At 44.3% G+C, this 19,704-nt stretch overlaps 1 protein-coding gene across 4 annotated transcripts in view; it reads left to right on the top strand.

Moving 5' to 3' along the window:
- Window positions 1-19,704, top strand: part of LOC119969087 (cilia- and flagella-associated protein 47-like) — an 868,530-nt gene that overhangs the window by 730,318 nt on the left and 118,508 nt on the right. For 3 of the 4 annotated variants that reach the window (XM_038802287.1, XM_038802288.1, XM_038802285.1), the window contains exon 59: window positions 19,142-19,301. In XM_038802287.1, the coding sequence (XP_038658215.1) occupies window positions 19,142-19,301 (160 nt within the window). Of the gene's footprint in view, window positions 1-5,339; window positions 5,485-19,141; window positions 19,302-19,704 lie in introns of those variants that run through there. The other variant, XM_038802289.1, reaches the window with a different exon arrangement.

Genomic DNA, 19,704 nt, shown 5'->3' with positions numbered 1-19,704 from the left:
CCATCCTGCCAACGTCCGTGGGCACTTAAATAGATCGCTGCATGAGCCATGGGAAAACATGCCACAGCAGGGCTGGAAAGTCTCAGCATTAGGTACTAAACAAAGGTTTTTAAGTTAAATCAAGATTCTCAGTGGAAAAAGAATCATCCCCGAACCACTAGATCTCCTTTCTCCCTTTATTCTTAGCATTTTCCTAGCCAGGTCATGCTTTCTGATATATTTCTCTCTTTGAAAGTCAAGTTCAAGTTTTTGCGTTTTCATTTCTTTCAACCTTCCTTTCTCTTCCTCCTCTTTTCCCAATTTGAGTCGTTTCAGTTCCATTTCTTTTGGTCTTTCAAGTTCAAACTGTTTCATTTATTTTATTTCTTTTTCACTTCAGGCTTTTGCTTTTCTCTATCTCTTTCTATCTCAAGCTTCTTCAACTGCAAATGAATTTTAGCTAACTCTAACTGTGAAAGATCAATTACAGGTTCCTCTCCTTTTAATTCCAAGTTCTGGGTAATTACTTTAATCATTTTATCCTTCAGAAATCCAGCCTTAATGTCTATATTCAATTTATCTGTTAAGTCTCATAGTCCAGCCTTAGCCAAGGATTTCAAATATTCTCCTGTTGCATATTCTACTGACAGAAAACTCTTAGCAACAATCAAAGCTGTTGCTATGTTTAAGTTCCAAGCAGTGTAATATACTACACGGCGAATCCTATTCCTGTGCCCAGCACCTCCACATACTCCTTTCTTTGAGGATTCACAGGTCACACTTCAATTCAAGGTTTTTTGATCATGCAAGAGCCCCCATTTTGCTTTGATCACAGCTAATGTTAATACTGGACAGGTTAGATCCCAGAGTGAAACCTGGCTTAGAGTCATAGTGCGCGATTCTCCGCTCCCCACGTGGCCTGGGAGAATCGCGGGAGGGCCCCCTGACATTTTTTACGCCCCCCTGGCACCCCCCACGATTTTCCCCCGCTTGGAAAAATCGCCGCTCACCGAGCGGCCAGCCCTTTACGCCCGTTTCACGACGGCGGCAAAAACACCTGGTCGCTGCATTCGTGAAACGGGCGCCAGATGCCCGTTTGGGGCATCTAGGGGCCCGATTGGGACGGGAGCACCACGACTGTGCTCGGGAGGGGACAGGCTCGCGATCGGTGCCCACCGATCGTCGGGCCAGCATCCAAAACGGACGCACTCTTTCCCCTCTGCCGCCCGGCAAGATCAAGCCGCCACATCTTGCCGGGTGGCTGAGGATAAAGACGACCACCGCGCATGCGCGGGTTCGTGCCGTCTGCGCGATGAAGTCATCTGTGCGTGCGCCGGTTGGAACCGGCAACCCGCGCATGCGCGGATGACTTCACATTCTCGGCGTGACGAAGTCGCTGCCGAGAAAGATGGAGGGCCGCTCCTAGCCCCCCGGGTGGGGTGAATTAGGTGCGGGGAGCGGGCTCCGAGGCCGTCGTGAACCTTGGCCGAGTTCACGATGGCCTTCAAAAATTCAGCCCCCTGAGGAGAATTCCGCCCATAGAATTTTACAGCATGGTAACAGGCCCTTTGGCCCAGCTTGTCCATGCCGCCCAGTTTCTATCATGAAGCGAGTCCCACTTTCCCGCATTTGGTCCATATCCCTCTATACTTACCCTGCCCATGTAACTGTCTTACTGTTTTTTAAAGGAAAAAATTGTACCCGCCTCTACCACTCCCTCTGGCAGGTTTTGCAGAGCTCACCACCCGTGTGAAGAAATTTCCCCTCTGGTCTCTTTTGTATCTCTCCCCTCTCACCTTAAACCTATGCCCTCTAGTTCTAGACTACTCTACCTTTGGGGAAAAGATGTTGACTATCTACCTTATCTATGCCCCTCATTATTTTATAGCTCTCTATAAGATCACCCCTAAGCCTCCTACACTCCAGGGAAAAAAGACCCAGCCTATCCAGCCTCTCCTTATAACTCAGACCATCAAGTCCTGGTAGCATCCTTGTAAATCTCTTCTGCACTCTTTCTAGTTGAACAATATCCTTCCTACAATAGGGTGACCAGAACTGAATGCAGTATTCCATGTGTGGTCTTACTAATGTCTTGTACAGTTTCAACAAGACATCCAACTCCTGTATTCAATATTCTGACGAATAAAAGCCTAGCATGCTGAAAGCCTTCTTCACCACTCTGTCCACCTGCAACTTCACCTTCAAGGAGCTATGAACCTGTACCCCTAGGTCTCTTTGTTCTGTAACTATCTCCAACTCCCTACCATTAACTGAGTAGGTCCTGCCTGATGTGTTGGGTAGGTTGGGTCGATGTGGACTGCGTTTGATACAGTGTAGCGAGAGACAGACTTCCAAACTTCATGAGATGCAACACGATTTTATTTAACATCTAACTATTTTACATGTTCAACTGTGGGTTGACACTATGCTGACTTGACTGGAGACCTGAGGCTAGCCTGACCAGACTAACTGACTACCACATGGTGTTTGCACTGGCTATGCTCACGAGCTCTGACTGTCTCAGAGGCTGTATCCCGAGAGAGCGGGAAAACTGGTGCCCTCTGGCTTTATAGTGGTCATGTCCTGTCTGGTGATTGGCTGCTCTGTTCTGTGTGCTTACTGGTCATCCTGTGTGTCAATCACTGCCTGTCTGCACTCCATTATATACATGGATGTATATTATGACACTGCCCTGATTTGATCTCCCAAAATGTATCACTTCACATTTATCCAAATTAAACTCCATCTGCCATTCATCGTCCCACTGTACTTGAAACATCCTAACATTTTTGTGGGGAAACCATTGAGGTAAGTTACTGAAGAAATTAACAGGAGTCTGCTGAAGAACTTTTTATTCAAAGAATAAAATATTTAGTAAACAAGAAAAATGTTACACTGGGCAAAGAGGTTGGAAAGATTTCAATACAAACACGGCACAGTGGTTAGCACTGCTGCCTCATAGCTCCAGGGTCCCGGGTTCAATTCCAGCTTTGAGCGACTGTCTGTGTGGAGTTTGCACTTCCTCGCCGTGTCTGCGTGGGTTTTGGGTGCTCCGGTTTCCTCCCACAGTCCAAAAATGTGCAGGTTAGGTGGATTGGCCATGCTAAATTGTTCCTTAGTGTGAAACATGTTAGGTGAGGTTTCTAGGTTACAGGGATAGGATGGAGGTGTGGGCTTAAGTAGGGTGCTCTTTCCAAGGGCTGGTGCAGACTCAATGGCCGGAATGGTCTCCCTCTGCATTGTAAATTCTATGATTCTATAAAATGACTCAATTATCGATTATCGATTTTACGGACACATAAAAATTGGGAAATATAAAGGAATTTACCATATCTTACACTAGGGTAAGTATGCAATACATGTGAACCAGCTGAAAAACTGTGGTCACATACTCCAAAGTAAATCACATATGTGACCAAAGCAGATTTAATGGATATTTCAACTACCCACCCAAAATCATGTGTCCTATGTTTTTCATATATGGAACGATCTATCTGGACTGTACGCAGAACAATAATTTTCACTGTATGTTGGTACACGTGACAATAAATCCAAATCCAAACTCTTGTCACATTGAGAACCAACCAGTCTCACTAAAACTGTCTTTCTCACAAGGGTTTCCAATTTCTACATTTGAAGAACTTGTATTGGAATTCTCTCCAAATGCCACTTCATCTTGGATAACTTCAACAAGGATCCTCCTTTCAATCTTGCCTTCTGAAGTTCCTTTTCCTGAACCTCCGAATATAGTCACGCTTCACCTTCTAAACACAACCGCCAAGCCAAGGAGAACACAACTGCTCCAACAGGTCCCAATGGTCGACAGTGTGGAGTCATCAACCTTCGGCTGCCCTTCTCGGATGTGCTGGTTTCCCCTCAAGTCCATTTCTAAACTGCTCCTTGCAACTCTCTCTCCTTTACTCAGAGCTTATTTTTCTGTTCTTTTCTCTCAGCTTCACTTAACAGGATCTGTCTCTGACCATGGCCTTGTCCCTTACCTGGTACTGTCTTCTGGAACCGTTTCTGAACTCTGCCTTTGGTCCGTACCCAGGACTTTCTTCTTGGGGCTTTTTCTGTCGCACTCTTTGGTTGGGGACCTTATTCTTGATTTTGGACCTTCTCCCTGTTCCCCTCCCTTTGTCTGCTCCTTATGACATAGCACTTTCTGCAATAGCACTCCAGTTCATGTCACTTGACCTGCAGTTTTGCGCCATTTCACTGCTTCCTTTGTTTATGCGCACATGTGCAGAGCCAGTTCCTGGTCGAAAGAACATAAAAACCTGCATATGTGTGTCCACGTCCCAGCCGGCGCATGCATGAAAGGCCCTAAGCTCTGACTGCCGACTTAAAAGTAAGTATCGGATTCCAAGACACTCTTGTGCCCTCTCGCCCCTTCTTCCTTGCTCTTTCTCTATCCCATGTTCTCTCTCTCCCTCACTCATTGTATCCCTCATTCTTGCTCTCTTGCTTGGTCACTCCTTCAATCTTTTTCTTTTGCTCTCTCTTACTCACTCGCTTACTCATTCTCTCTGCAGAGTCTTTGAACATAAGAACTAGGAGCAGGAGTAGGCAATTCAATACAAGCATGGTTGATCTCATCTCAGCCTCATCGCCACCTAGCTGCCCACTCCCCATAACCTTTCATTCCGCTAATAATTGAAAACCGAACTATATCCTCTTTAAACATGTTTAGTGGTCCAGCATCCACTATAGTCTGGGGTAGAGAATTCCAATGATTCCCAATCCTTTTGAGTGAAGTAATTCCTCCTTATTTCTATTTTAAATCTGCCACCCCTTTGCCTAAAACTTTTAAATATGACTGCCTAGTAGTCTAATTTTGCCCAGAATGGCCAGCTGCTCATTTATTCATCTGCAGGTTTGAATGCCGGCACTTGAGATGAAATAAGACTTGCCCTAAGCCCCCTGTCCGCATGACAGTAAGGGCACAAAGACTTACCGCCAGGCGCAACTAGTGGGAGCTCACAGGTTCACCTCTGCTCCATTTTACCTTGAATTAAAATAAACAATTTAAAATGCAACCACCTTGTGAAACCTCAACACTCACAGCAGTATCAATAAAAAGCGGCTTTAAAGGACTAAACTTAATACAATTTTGCAATGTAGGGGCTGGTTTAGCACAGTGAGCTAAACAGCTGGCTTGTAGTGCAGAACAATGCCAGCAGCGCAGGTTCAGTTTCCGTACCGGCCTCCCCGAACAGGCACCAGAATGTGGCGACTCTGGGCTTTTCACAGTAACTTCATTGAAGCCTACTTGTGACAACAAGCGATTATTATTATTAATAGTAAAACCTGCTCATGAACTGATATTTTACACATATTTAAATTTTTAAATCTAGCAGATGTCGAATTATAACTGGGAATGCACGCTTTACTGAGGAAGGCTGGATCAAGTTATTAACAGAATTGTCAGGATATAATAAAACTTATTTTGACCTGTCAAAAATTCAATTATCCAAGTATTGGAGCACCTGATGTTTTTGAATGTATTAAATCAAAATCGTAAGATCATTGACTGCCAACTATCTGTTACAAACACCTGGTCAGCTCTCAGCAGTGGCTAAGAGATTAGATCAGAGCCGCAACTTTTTTAGTTTTAAGACTGAGCGGAAAGATCGATTTGTTCCAGGAGTGATAATATAAGAAATAGGGCTTGCTTATTTGATCAACAAACTTTATTGAAGCAAAAGAAAAGAAAACAATATTTTGACTTTCAAACTTCAACCCTAACAATAGCAGATTACATGTAGTTTCTTAACCATAACACACTAATTCCCATTAAACAGCACATTAGCAGAACATGCAGCTCTCTTGCCACTTACACAGATAGACAAAGGCAATACTTGCATTTACAAAGCAATATTTCCTCTGTTGGGATATTCGTACAGAACCCTTATCCAAAGCCTACCTTGGTGGCAACTTGCATGACTTCTTAATATTAACATACTAGTTCCCATGAACTCTCTCAGTGATTCCACAACAAATGTATCAAATCTGTGCTCTGTAGTCCTGCCACATCCAGCCGTCAATGGTGGTGGACAATTAAACTACTACCTGGAGGAGGAGACTCCACAAATATCCCCATCCTCAATAACGGATGGAGCCGAACACTTATATGTAAAAGACAAGGCTGAGGCATTTTCAATAATCTTCAGCCAGAAGTGCCATATGGATGATCCATCTCGGCCTTCCCCAGAAGTCCCCAGCATCACAGATGTCAGTCATCAGCTAGACGATTCACTCTATGTGATATCAAGAAATGGCAGAAGGCACTGGACACTGCAAAGGCTATGGGCCCTGGCAATATCCTGGTAATAGTACTGAAGATTTGTGCTCCAGAACTTGCTGCACCACTAGCTAATCTGTTCCAGTACAGCTACAACACTGGCATCTACCCAACAATGTGTAAAATTGCCTAGGTGTACCTTGTACACAAGAAACAGGACAAATCCAACCCAGCCAATTACAGCCTCTCCATCATCAGCAAAGTGATGGAAGGAGTCATTAACAGTGCTATCAAGCAGTACTTACTCAGCAATAATCTGTGCATGGACGTTCAGTTTGTGTTCCACCAGGGTCACTCAGAGGTGAAGGGAGAGTGGCTGCCCTTAACATCAGGGCAGCATTTGACTGAGTATGGCATCAAGGAGCCCTAGCTAAACTGGAATCAATGGGAATCATGGGGGAAACTCTCCACTGGTTGGAGTCATACCTGGCACAAAGGAAGATGGTTGTGGTGGTTGGAGGTCAATCATCTCAACTCCAGGACATCACTGTAGGAGTTCCCCTAGGCCCAACCATTTTCAGCTGCTTCATCAATGACCCCCCCCCCCCTCCCGCCCTCCTTCCATCAGAAGGTCAGAAGTGGGGATGTTTGAGGATGACTGCACAATGTTCAGCACCATTCGTGACACCTCAGATAATGAAGCAGCCCATGTCCAAATGTAGCAAGACCTGGACAATATCCAGGCTTGGGCTGAGAAGTAGCAAGTTACATTTGCGCCACACAAGTGCCAGGCAATGACAATCTCCTATAAGAGAGGATCTAACCACTATCCCTTGACATTCAATTACCATCGCTGAATCCCCCACAATCAACATCCTAGGGTTTACTGTTGATCATAAACGGAACTAGACTACCCATATTAATGCTGTGGCTAGGAAGGCTAGGAACCCAATGGTGGGTAACTCACCTCCTGACTCCCCCAAAACCTAATCACCATCTACAAGGCACAAGTCAGGAGTGTAATGGAATACTTTCCATTTGCCTGGATGAGTGCAGCACCAACAACACTCAAGAAGCTCAAAACCATCCAGGACAAAGCAGCCCACTTGATTGCTCCTCCTTCCACAAACATTCAAACCCTCCACCACCGATGAACAGTGGCAGCCATGTGTACTATCTACAAGATGCACTGCAGTAACTCACCAAGGTTCCTTAGCCAACATCTTCCAAACCCACTAAAGACAAGAGCAGCAGATACCTGGGAACCCCACTACCTGGAGGTTTCCCTCCAAGTCACTCACCACCCTCACTTGGAAATATATCACCGCTCCTTCATTGTCACTGGCTCAAAATCCGAACTCCCTCCCTAACAGCACAGTGGTTGGACCTACACCTCAAGGATTGCAGTGGTTCAGGAAGGCAACTCGCCACCACCTTCTGAAGGGCAACTAAGGATGGGCAATAAATTCTGGCCTAACCAGCGATATCCCTTAAATGAATTAAAAAAAAATTGACTTCCAATGTCTTTTCCCTTACCTGTTCAAAATAGGTTTCTTTCACTCTCTCTTAGCTCCGCTTAGCCCCTCAAACAAAGGTTCCCTAGACTTTCCAAACTTGAACCTATCATCGATATCTTGGCCGTTTGATTGCCCACTCTCATTTAAACAAAAGAGCTGAGGCATGCTATTGATATGCAACTAACCTTCCATTGGTGGACAAAGAGACTGTCAGATTCTAATGGGATAATAGCTGGTCAGACAGGAGTGTCCCGAAGGATAATGGATCTGGGCAGCCTGTGCATTCCCACTAACAAGTTTAAGTCGGACTGAGACAATGTAACTCGGCCAGGTGTGGGCATATCCCACTGACTTTGTGCTAGCAGGTTTTTTTCCCCTTAGTTTGTTTAACACCTAAATTGCCTTCTCCATCTTTGATCTCATTTCTGGACCCAAGTTCCTAATATCTCCCTCATGTAACAGTATCTGACAATACACACCCATGCAAATGATTTGTTGGAGAGTGGAGAGAGTGAACCTGTTTCAGAATGGGGGAAAATCTCTGGCTGTGCTCCAGAAACAACTGCTGGTTCATGTTAAAAAAACTTGGGCGCGATTCTCCGACCCCCATGCCGGGTGGGAGAATTGCGGGAGTGCCAGGTGATTCACGCCATGCCGCCCTGGCACCCGCACGCAATTCTCCCACTCCACCCAAAACGGCGTGTCGTGTTTTACGACAGGCCGCTCGGAGAATCGCCGCTCGCTGTTTCTAACGGTCGAGCGGCGATTCTCCGGCCCGGATGGGCCGAGCGGCCTGCCTAATCCAACTGGTTCACGCCAGCGCCAACCACACCTGGTCGCTGCCGGCGTGAACAGCGCGCGACCGCTGAGTGTGGGGTCTGTGGGGGGGGGGAGGAAGGATCGAGCACCAGGGGGGTGCTCAGGAGGGGTCTAGCCTGCAATCGGTACCCACCGATCGTCGGGCCGGTGTCTCTGAAAGACGCACTCTTTTCCCTCTGCCGCCCCGCAAGGTCAATCCTTCATGCCTTGCGGGGCGGCGGAGGGGAGGACAGCAACCGCGCATGCGCAGGTGACGTCATTTAGGCGCCGGCGGCTGCGTCATTTACATGGGGCTGCTTTGACGCGGGCATCAAGGCCCGGTGTGCGTAATTGACGCGGCACCGCTCCTAACCCCCTGGGGGTGGGAGAATAGGGGGCGAGGAGCGGCCTCCGACGCCGGAGTGAAACATCTTTCACTCCGGCATCAGCACTTTGTCTCCCTTTGGGAGAATTGCGCCCCTTATGTTTTAAAATAGTACATAATCTAACCATGAGCACAGGAGAATCACTAGAAACTAGAAATTTTAGAATATTGAATCCCTGTAAGATGCAATAGTGATATTCATGCTCGGTGATTGTTTCATATAACTGTTTTTCGAAAACTATTCACAAACTCTGTTCTCAACACCGCTTTCAGGTGAACTTGAACAGAGACAGCATTGATCACAGTTATCGTTATATAAACTTGTGGATGACTACAGTGGAACCATTTCTTAAAAATAAATGTAGCGTACCCAATTCTTTCGTTTTTCCAATTAAGGGGCAATTTAGTGTGACCAATCCACCTATCCTGCATATCTTTGAGTCATGGGGTTGAGACCCATGCAGACATGGGGAGAATATGCAAACTCCACACAGCCAGTGGCATCGATCCAACCCGGATCCTTGGCACCATGAGGCAGTAGTGCTAACCACTGCACCACTGTGCCGTCCCTGCTAAACTGGAATCATATCATGGTTGAAGTGGTCAGTTCAACACAACACATATTACCTTAAATTGGTAGATATCCCAAGATACTCAGCAAAGGTAGAAAATGTCAGCCAGCAAAAGTAGTTGAGTTAATGGGTCGACATACAAAATGGTCAAAGAGAGCGATTTTGAGGAGACGTTTGGAAGTAGAGATGTAGCTCCAGAGTTAAGAGCTGGAAGAGATTGTAACATTGGGATAGGTGAGGGGCTGTGGGAAAACAAAACTTACAACTTGAATTTGATGAGTAGGGGATGGAGAAGCAATGGAAATTGATGAGGAAAGAAATAATAAGCGAGTGGGATTTACCATAAGTACGATATGAGTAGCAAAGATTTTGGACAAATTGAAGTTTTTTCAGGCGGACAGCTCAGCTTGTTATATAATATGGCGTTGTGTTGTCATCGATGTTGGCTGTCCCTCAATTCAAGGATGGCATCTATTCAGGGCGGTAAGTCTATTCAGGCCGTGGGTCTTTATGTGACAAACCAGGCCGATTCCTCACCTGCAGATCTTTAGGCACATAGGACAGGGTATATTAGGAACTGTTGTGAAGGATTAGCTTCCTTTTCTGCCACTGTTTGGCCTAATCATTAGGACATTGGGACTCGGTGTGATGTAGCTTGATGGGCAAGCTGTTGACACTCTGAACAATTGGTAGAAAACTCCTCCCAAACATTAAACTCAATGCTGCTACACTAAAAGTAGAACTTCAGAGTGTCTTTGAAGCATTTTATTTGTCCTTCCCTGAAACCTTGGCCTTCTGAGAGTTGAGAGAACAGGTCCTGGTGAAGAAGGTGTTTTTCGGCCATCCAGACATAGTGGCTAGTCCATCAAATTTGACTTTATAGTAGCTTTGCCTGAATCATTGTGGACCTAACTTCAGGGACGACACTAGCATGTGTTTGACTGAAAAAATAAATCATCCGACTGGTGTAGCATGAGCTTCAGATAAGACCAAAAGACATAGGAGCAGAATTAGGCCATTCGCCCCATCGAGTCTGCTCCGCCATTCAATCATGGCTGATATTTTTCTCATCCCCATTCTCCTGCCTTCTAAACGACTTAATACAAATGCATTGAATGTCCGCATGCTAATATCACACCAACTTATTTCTGCGCTTTCTGGGTTTCTTCCTGAAAAAGAAATGGTTAAAGAAAATTTCAAAACCAGTTGAAAAATGATTGTATATGGGACAGAAGAGGAATCCAAAATCAAAAGCAAACTTGACAGTCATGCAGTAATGAACTACTTGGAATTCTAAGTACAAAGCAAGTGTTTGAAAGACATGGTTTGATTAATTTTTGTACTGCATGTCATCTTTCAGTATGAGGAAACTAGTCTGGTTCAGATATTTAGTTTAGTTTGATGTTAATTTAATCCAAACCTGTCAAGAACAGATGCAGAACTGAATCTTTAAAGTCATGTTCTGAAACTCCAATAGCAGGAAAAATAGATTGTCATTTAGCACTGATATGATCTTGGCTGAGCCTGGTATAGTTCTCATTTGAAATCCAAAAACCCAGGTATGTACTGACAAAAATGAAACCACAAGGTTCCCATTAAAACCAAAATTTTTACTTCACAAAACAAAAGAACATAAATACTTATAACTAGCCTCTATTTTAAACAGTCAGTTACATCAAACATTACGAGGACAGCACCATGGCACCGTGGTTAGCACTGCTGCTTCACAGCCCCAAGGACCCAGGTTCAATTCTGGCCTTGGGTGACTGTATGGAGTTTGCGCATTTTCCCCGTGCCTGTGTAGGTTTACTCCGGGTGCTTCAGTTTCCTCCCACAGTCCAAAGATGTGCGAGTTAGGTGGATTGGTCACACTAAATTGCCCTGTAATGTCCAAAGGTTAGATGCGGTTGCTGGGTTCCGTGGATAGGGTGAAGGTGTGGGCTTAGATAGGGTGTTCTTCCATGGGCAGTGTAGACGTGATAGGCCGAATGCCCTCCTGCACTGTACATTCTATGAAATCTATGCTTGGTGAAGCCATCCGTGCCCAACTCCTGACCCCAGTAACAGATTGCAAATCTCATTCTTCTGATTTCATAGTCATCTTGAAAGAATCTGCTCGTTTATTTCTCAAGCCTGTATGTTAACCTTTGCCAGAACATTGTTAGTTTTGAGTGGTAGGTGTGGTGATATGCCCATAGGCTATATCATAGAGGATGATGTGCGGCCTCCAACCAGCAGGTGGTGGTACAGACACACCATGCGGTCTCCAGACTAAGATCATGTGACCTGTAACTCCGATATATGGGGTGTCACGTCCTGCCATCATGAGAAGAAGATTGAGAGGGTAATAAGATATGTGAATGGTCAGTGCTAGGTGCAAGTTAGCAGACTCCATGATACTGTGCTCTGTATCAGATTGCTATCCTACCTCATGAGACTCAATAAAAGATTCTGGTTTGGACAAGTCGAATTGTTTGGTGGATTCCTTCGTAAAGTACAAAGGGCCAAACACAACAGTAGGTAGATTGATGATGTGTAAATAGGAATGGCAGAAACATGACTAATAGCATAAATCTGAAAAACTGGAACTTGAGACTAACATCTGAAATTATTGAACACAATTTTAAATCTGGAAATATATAAAATGCCTATTCGAAAGACGAGGCTCAGTTATCAAGAAAGCCCAGAGAGTTAGTGCACTTATTGTGGATATTGGTCGATACCTACCCCCAGAAATTTAAACGGGAAGGAAAGAAGCAAATTTGATAAGATCTTTAAGTTGAGGTGAGAGCTGGAAACAGCTGCAATGCAATCATTTTAATGTATTGGGAGAAGAGGTGAGGGAGGGAATTTGAGTAGGACTGGAACAAAGAATGTTCCACGTGTCCCAAAGAAAGGCAGACAAAGCTAGGACAGATGCTGCCAGATCTGCTGAACATTTCCAGCATTTTCTGTTTTTATTTCAGATTTGCAGCCTCCACATTATTTTGCTTTTGTTTGTTACAGCTAGGTTCCCATAGAAATGGCTGTTATATGGAGGAAACGAGAGGGGTCAAAAGGAAAGCTGTTCAATATGAGAGCAAGTTCATCCAAAAGTTTCTGTTTTTTTGTAAATGGAATCTGATTGGGCCTGGGGCCAAGAATGAAACAGAGAACTCTCTGATCACCCTTGTGTAGGATAGAACTGGAGATAGAACTGCTGAAAACGAAACCATTAGGGTCATGAGACGAGAAACACTTAAAATGGTTGAGGGCATTGGAAGAGTTACAGATGTAAATCGGAAGAGGGGAGAAAAAGTTAAGACAGGAAGAAATTCATTCCATGGGGTAAGCCAAGCAGAAATAATTGGTCTACGTTGATGGCAGTGACCCTCAGGTAAGTTGGTGGGAGGGGGATGGAGGACAAAGAGAGAGTGGTTTTGGGGGTGAAAGTGAGACAATTCTTCTGCCTTCCTCCCCCCCTCTCATTATTTGTCTTCCTTCACTTCATTATTCTCTATGTATTGCTCAAATACTTTCCATCGTCTCTATTATATTTCTCATTTTGTTTGACTCTTTTCCTCATTTTCTCTCCCTTTTTCCAGGAAAGTAGACCAACATAATCTTTCAAATAAAACCATTGCTTTCTGCAATTTAGTAGATACACTATGGCAACAGCTGGGAGCATTGCTGGAAAGGTTTTTTTTTAAGATGTGCATTTACATCCACAAATGATCCCATTTCCTGAGATTTTCCTTCACGGTCATACTGAAGAATCTGATGCCAGCTGAATCTCAGGGAGCTCATCTTGTCTTTTTTTCTTGCTTTTTGTGAAACTGGAAATCCATGCTCTGTCAAACAAGGCAGAAAACCTGAACAGCTGCCATCTCCCTCTTTAACTTTCATCCGTTATGGAGCTGTCCATAGTTTGCATTGTGTTTTCTGTTAAGCCACTTTATATCAAAAATATTTCAATAATTTTATTTGATAACAGCCACTAAATACAACCTTCCTGCTCTCTTCTATAACTCCTTCTTAGTTTAAATATATTGTGGATATTGGCTGTGTTGTATAAATATATCTTTAAAAGTAATGTACAATGAAAGGCTCCCTCAGGAAAATTAGTTTGCATTGTTCGTCAGTGCAGGAAGAGATTGGGGCGCCATTTTTAAATGGCACCCTGATTTCTCGATCCCCCAACAGGACCCCCGGACACCCTCCCAACTTACCTGTTGGGGGTCCTCGAGTCTCCCACACCCCACCTCACAAGGGCAGGGCACTGATTCCTGGCATGGGCAAAATGGCATTGCCAGCCTGGACTCTTAACAGGACACAGTGAGCAGTCAGCAGTGGGAGCCTGTAAGTAGCACCAGAAGGGTGTGTTTAAATCACATTCTCCAGCAATGGTGGTCAGAACCAGGGCACGCTGATCCCGAGGGGATACCTCGATACCTCGAGTCCATACTGGAGACCAATTCGTTCCCTGCTACTTTCCCCAGCCCAGGCAGCCAGCCCCCCCCCCCCCCCCCCCCCCCGCTCCCCCCCCGCTCCCCCCCCGCTCCCCCCCCCCCCCGCTCCCCCCCCCCCCCCCCCCCCCCCGCCACCCAAGCAGGCTCAAGAGTTTTTTAAATTACTCTCTTTTAAGGGCTCTCTTTTAATTACTTGCACCAATTGGCACCCGCATGACTTCCACCTGAGAGGGGTGTAGCATCGCGGAGGGGTGGAGCATGACATATCCAACATGCTAATGAGATTTAAATCCATGCAAATTACGGTTTTGCATGAGCTGGCAGGCGCATGGCACATATGTCACTGACGCCGCCAGTGGGGACCGGGACATGGCATTGGAATCTGCGCCTGGTGCAAATCACGATTTTTCTCTTGCGTGCTATTCTTCGCGCGATCGCAATTCTTGCTTGCGGCAGGAAGTGGAGAATTCAGCACTTTATTACCTTAAAAGCACTATATAAAGGAAGCTGTTGATTCCTCTTTGCTCAGAGGCTAGTTGGGAACACCTGTGAAATGTTCACAGTTTGCTGGTGTAACTTAAATGATCTTACTGTCAGGTGAGCCTCGGACCTATTTGTTCAGGTGCAGGGATAAACCCATTGTTTAGACAAGTACGAAATTGTGCACCAGCCTGAGTTAGTTTATTTTCTTGGAGATGAGCAAAATAATGTTATTAACAATAAAACCCTAAGCTTCCTGTTTGTACCTTTCAAACGCGATACCAATAACTGCTGTTTAACGGCATTTTTATTAATCAAGTCTTTATTTGAAAATAACGCATAATAGAGGACAAAGAAACATGGATTACTTTCAGCTTTTCTCGCTTTTATAAATTAAACTATTTATTCAGTTAAACATTTGTATTTACTATTTTTTCTTTTGATGTGAACAAAAGCAAGAGGTTTGAATATGATATTTAATTTACTCTGGGAAAGATGTTCATTTACTCTTGGGAGAAAGATGTTTATGGGAACGATCCAACGGCCATGCTGCGCCCGAAAAGCAGCTCACCGCAATGCAGTATGGCCGGTAAAAGCCAGGAGACCCCGCTCCCAGGATCTACCCGGCTCGCGGCGCCTCGTGAGATCTAACGCATTCTCACGAGACATTGCGATGTAAATCCAGCCCATTGTGGGCTGAATCACTTTTTAGCAAATCTGCATATTATGTTAAGTAATGGGTTAAGAGACATTGCAATTAGTTGTCTCATTTATGTTAAGTGTTCAATGATTGTCTCATTTATGTTAAGTGTTCAATGATTGACACTGATATGTAAAGGGACTTCAGGTGGCCTCTGCATCAGGTGATGTGCAGAGTTCTGTGCAGAGTTCTGTGCAGAGTTCTGTGCAGAGTTCTGTGCAGAGTTCTGTGCAGAGTTCTGTGCAGAGTTCTGTGCAGAGTTCTGTGCAGAGTTCTGTGCAGAGTTCTGTGCAGAGTTCTGTGCAGAGTTCTGTGCAGAGTTCTGTGCAGAGTTCTGTGCAGAGTTCTGTGCAGAGTTCTGTGCAGAGTTCTGTGCAGAGTTCTGTGCAGAGTTCTGTGCAGAGTTCTGTGCAGAGTTCTGTGCAGAGTCAGTTGGAACAAATAAAACTGGTTTGATGAAAAAGGAGCAGAACTTTTGCCTCTTCATACCACAGCATCGAATACGTACCAGCCTCCCCGGATAGGCGCCGGAATGTGGCGACTAGGGGCTTTTCACAGTAACTTCATTGAAGCCTACTCGTGACAATAAGCGATTTACATTTCATTTCATATTAGAGCGAGACAACTAGTCTCATTTTAATAAGCAGTTTCCAGAGGTATCCGAGCCATTGGGATCTATCTCCTTCACCTCGGAGACCCCGGAGAGCCCCGTTCAGCAATGGTCTCCACAAACCAGGACCAAATGGATGGCACTCGTGGGGGTCTCCCAGGAGATTGGAGGCACCATTTGAACAGAGTGGTGATCTGGCATCCTGGCACTGCCAGCCTGGCACCCTGTAAATGCCACCAGGGTGCCAGCCTGGCACTCCCAAGGTGCCAGGTGACACTGCTGGCTGGCAGGAACACTGCCAGATTGGTATTGCCAAGGTGGTAAGCTACCATTTTTCGCATTCTCGTGATCGGGTCAGAGGTGCCCTGCATGGGTGTTGGGGAGAGACTGGGGATCCTCCCATAGTGCGTTGGGACTGGGGGGGGGGGGGGGGGGGGGGGTGTGTCAGGAGCCGGGTTGGGGGTTTTAGAGATCGGAATGCCATTTCCCAATCTCTCGCTACACTGAGGTGTTCCAGCGAGCAGAGCTCCTCAGTGTAGAAAATGGGGCTACATGCGACCTCGGCTGTGCCTTCCCCATTGAGGCCCCTTATTTAATGCGAGTGGCGTTGTATAGCCATGTATTTCTCAGCACTGCGGGCACTAGGAAATACGCGGCGAAACGTGCCCGCTATGGGACTTTGTTGAATCACGTCCTTAAACTCATTTAGATGGGTTAGGTCATGTTCCTTGATCTTCAAATAAAATAAGCATTTCAGTGTTTTCAATTACATTGTCTATGACTTTAGCGCGATGTATTTGCAAAATAGATTTATATTGCTGAAAAGAGACATGCCGTCAAAAGTTTTCATCTTGCATATATCAGGACAAATGAACGAATGTCAAATTTCAAGTGAACACACAGTTTGTACCACAGGAGGAAAAGGGGTGCCGATTGGTTTGCAAGAGGATTCTGATTAACTCCATCTGCCATGGAAAAAACATTGGGGAACTATAAACTCCCCATACTGCTGGGTAATTCAGTAAAGTGCGTGGCTTCAACATATTTATTTTGTTTGCACAGAATAAGTCTTCGCATATGAATGTAAATAACTTTTAGCAAACGTAAATGAGGCACAATAAAAGCTTGACTGATTGTCTTAAATTGATTGTTTGTGTAGCTATTAGCACACTCCAGATTGTTCAGCAAGTGCTACCCAATCATAGAATCATATCTAACAGTAGACATTTAATATAGGGTTTTTCAAAGGTAAGTACAATCTGTACTCTTGTCTATTACAAACAGCTAGAGGAATATGTTGTTTGCTTTGATGTGTAGTTGTAGGCCTGTGTACACTGCATTACAATGGCAGTGAAATTTTCACACAACATTGCTCAATTATATGGTAAACAGAACATCTTTTGGATAAACAAAAGCACGCTATTAGTGGAAAATATCATGTGTTGCCACTGCATCGTAACAGTGTGAAACAGCTTGCTTTATATGTTGTTCAAATTTTATGATTCCCAAATTGTGCATTAACACATAAGAGGGACCCTTTATCCCGGCCCGAAGAAGGGAAACTGCTAACAAGGGGCTTAATATATGCTTGCAGTCCTGGTTCAACATTGGTTTTCTCCAAAATAGTCAGGACTTTTGCAGGCTGCATTTGGGGAATCTAACCTTATAGATCGTATGTAGAAAAAATGTATCTTACTTATCTGTAAACCACACAGAGTTCCCAGCCTCTCCGAACAGGCGCCTAGGGGCTTTTCACAGTAACTTCATTTGAAGCCTATTTGTGACAATAAGCGGTTTTCATTTCATTCAATTCATTTTTTCCAATTAAGGGGTAATTTAGTATGGTCAATCCACCTACCCTGCACATCTTTTGGGTTGTGTGGACGAAACCAACGCAAACACAGGGAGAATGTGCCAACTCCACATGGACAGTGACCCAGAGCCAGGATCGAACCTGGGACCTTAGCTCCGTGAGGCAGCAGTTCTAACCACTGCACCACGGTGCTGTCCTGTAAACCACAATCCTGATTGTTCCACAACCTTCAAATTTCCTCCCTCACAAAGTCCCTGACTCCAAACCAAATTCCACAGATGCATATCTCCCTCCAGTCCCAATCTCCACACCCCCTAATCTGCAGCATCCCTTCCCAAGGGATTTGAACTCCGTGCTGCACACCCCCTCAGTCCACCCAAAGGCTATTGATTGCTCTTCCCTATGCCATCAACATAACCCCCACTGAGGCCAGCGATGGCCACCTCAAGACCCACAATTCCCCAAGAGACACCAGACAACTGAGACCTGAAAAGTCTTCCAAGACATCCAGCTGCACCTATGAGAATCATGAACCCCCTTCCAAACCTTGTAATCCCCATGATCTCCTCAGACTAGCAAGTTCTGAATTTCTCGGCAACTGTATCTGAGAAAGGTGGAAACTTAAATAAAACGAAGGAAACTTACAATGAAGGTGTTTACTAACAAAAATAACAGAACCAATGTGTGAATTATGCTTCTGGTTTGTAATCAGTTACAATAAGAAATATGTTTGGATCAGATATAATATCAATCCCAACGCAATACATTTTCATTGCTATTGAGAGAGAAATTTAATGAGCAGTGCTCAGTCTGGTGGGATATAAATTGTACTAAATTAACTTGCTCTTAAGTATGTCAAATGGATCTTCTGGAATGCTATTGTTTAATTTACAAGTTAGAACAAACACTTTCCTATTTTGTTTAACCTCAGCACTATAGTGGATTATTTGTTTAGGGCAAGGGGCAATCAAAAGCCCAAACTAGCAAATGTAAATGAATTGAGGTGGATTTTGTGCAATGGAAAGCAGATTATGTAAATACTTGACTTTGACACATTCATCCTTGATAACTTTTTATCCTGTGTTTTCCATGGGACAACATGATTCTGGAAATGAAGGGTAATCACTTGGAATAGTTCTTACTGCAGCTGCTTATTTCAAGCTGCTCTTTTACTTGCTGTCTACCACAAAATGCACCGACACATAAAAAGGATATTGAACTATTTCACATCATTGCTGATGTGTCGGGCAGATTTACAATTTTGTGCCTTTGTGCAATACCTCTCTCCAATTTGTATCAGAAGGATTTGCAATTTATTACTTGCATAGCTTCCTAAATTGAATAGTGTGTCTTAATTGTCTCATATCTATCATTATCACTAACATCAATTGAATATGAACTGATCTGCCTACATGAGTTGTCATCTTTCTTTATCAGTTGTCACCTTGTTCTACCAAGCCATTTAGAGTACCTAATGCGTAAAATTAGATTTGTCAAATTTTTGCAATTACTAAAGGTGATTTATCTCCGGTTTCTGAAACTTAAGATTTTCTAACACTGCACATTAATACTATACCTGTTGTTCAATTGAATAGGTGTATTACTTGCCCCGAAAGAGAAATTGGACATCCCTCTGATTTTTGCACCTGATGAAATGGTGTTATATGAAGGTCTGTTGGTGGTCCAAATTAAGAAGCAAAATGGAAGCAACTGGCCTTATGAAATGGGCAAAGTGACCAGTAGTGAACTTAAAAGGTAAGATGAATAAATGAACAGAATTTTTTGTTTCAATAACTGATTAAAGGTGCAAGTGAACATGTGAAGCTCTTTTGCAACTGTTGATACAAACACTGGATGAAATCTGGTCTGACTGTTGATTATTGCATTAATTCTGCATTAAAAAGAAAAGTATTGCTTTAGAAAATAAACTTACCTGAAAGTCAAAAAATCTCAATACTGATAAGGATTTTCTGCAAACTATTTGCTGGAGGGAAGTGATAAATCAGCTGTAAGAAGTGGGTCATTATTGAGGTTGGACAATTTGAAGTTTGGGCACCTGATGAATGAGCAGCACTCCGAAAGCTTGTGGGTTCAAATAACTGTTGGACTTTAACCTGGTGTTGTGATACTTCTTACAGTGCCCACCCCAGTCCAGTGC

Source organism: Scyliorhinus canicula, chromosome 7 (assembly GCF_902713615.1).
Source record: "Scyliorhinus canicula chromosome 7, sScyCan1.1, whole genome shotgun sequence".
Lineage (NCBI taxonomy): Eukaryota > Metazoa > Chordata > Chondrichthyes > Carcharhiniformes > Scyliorhinidae > Scyliorhinus > Scyliorhinus canicula.
Note: the sequence above shows the minus strand (reverse complement) of the source record. Positions and strands in the feature narration are given on the sequence as shown.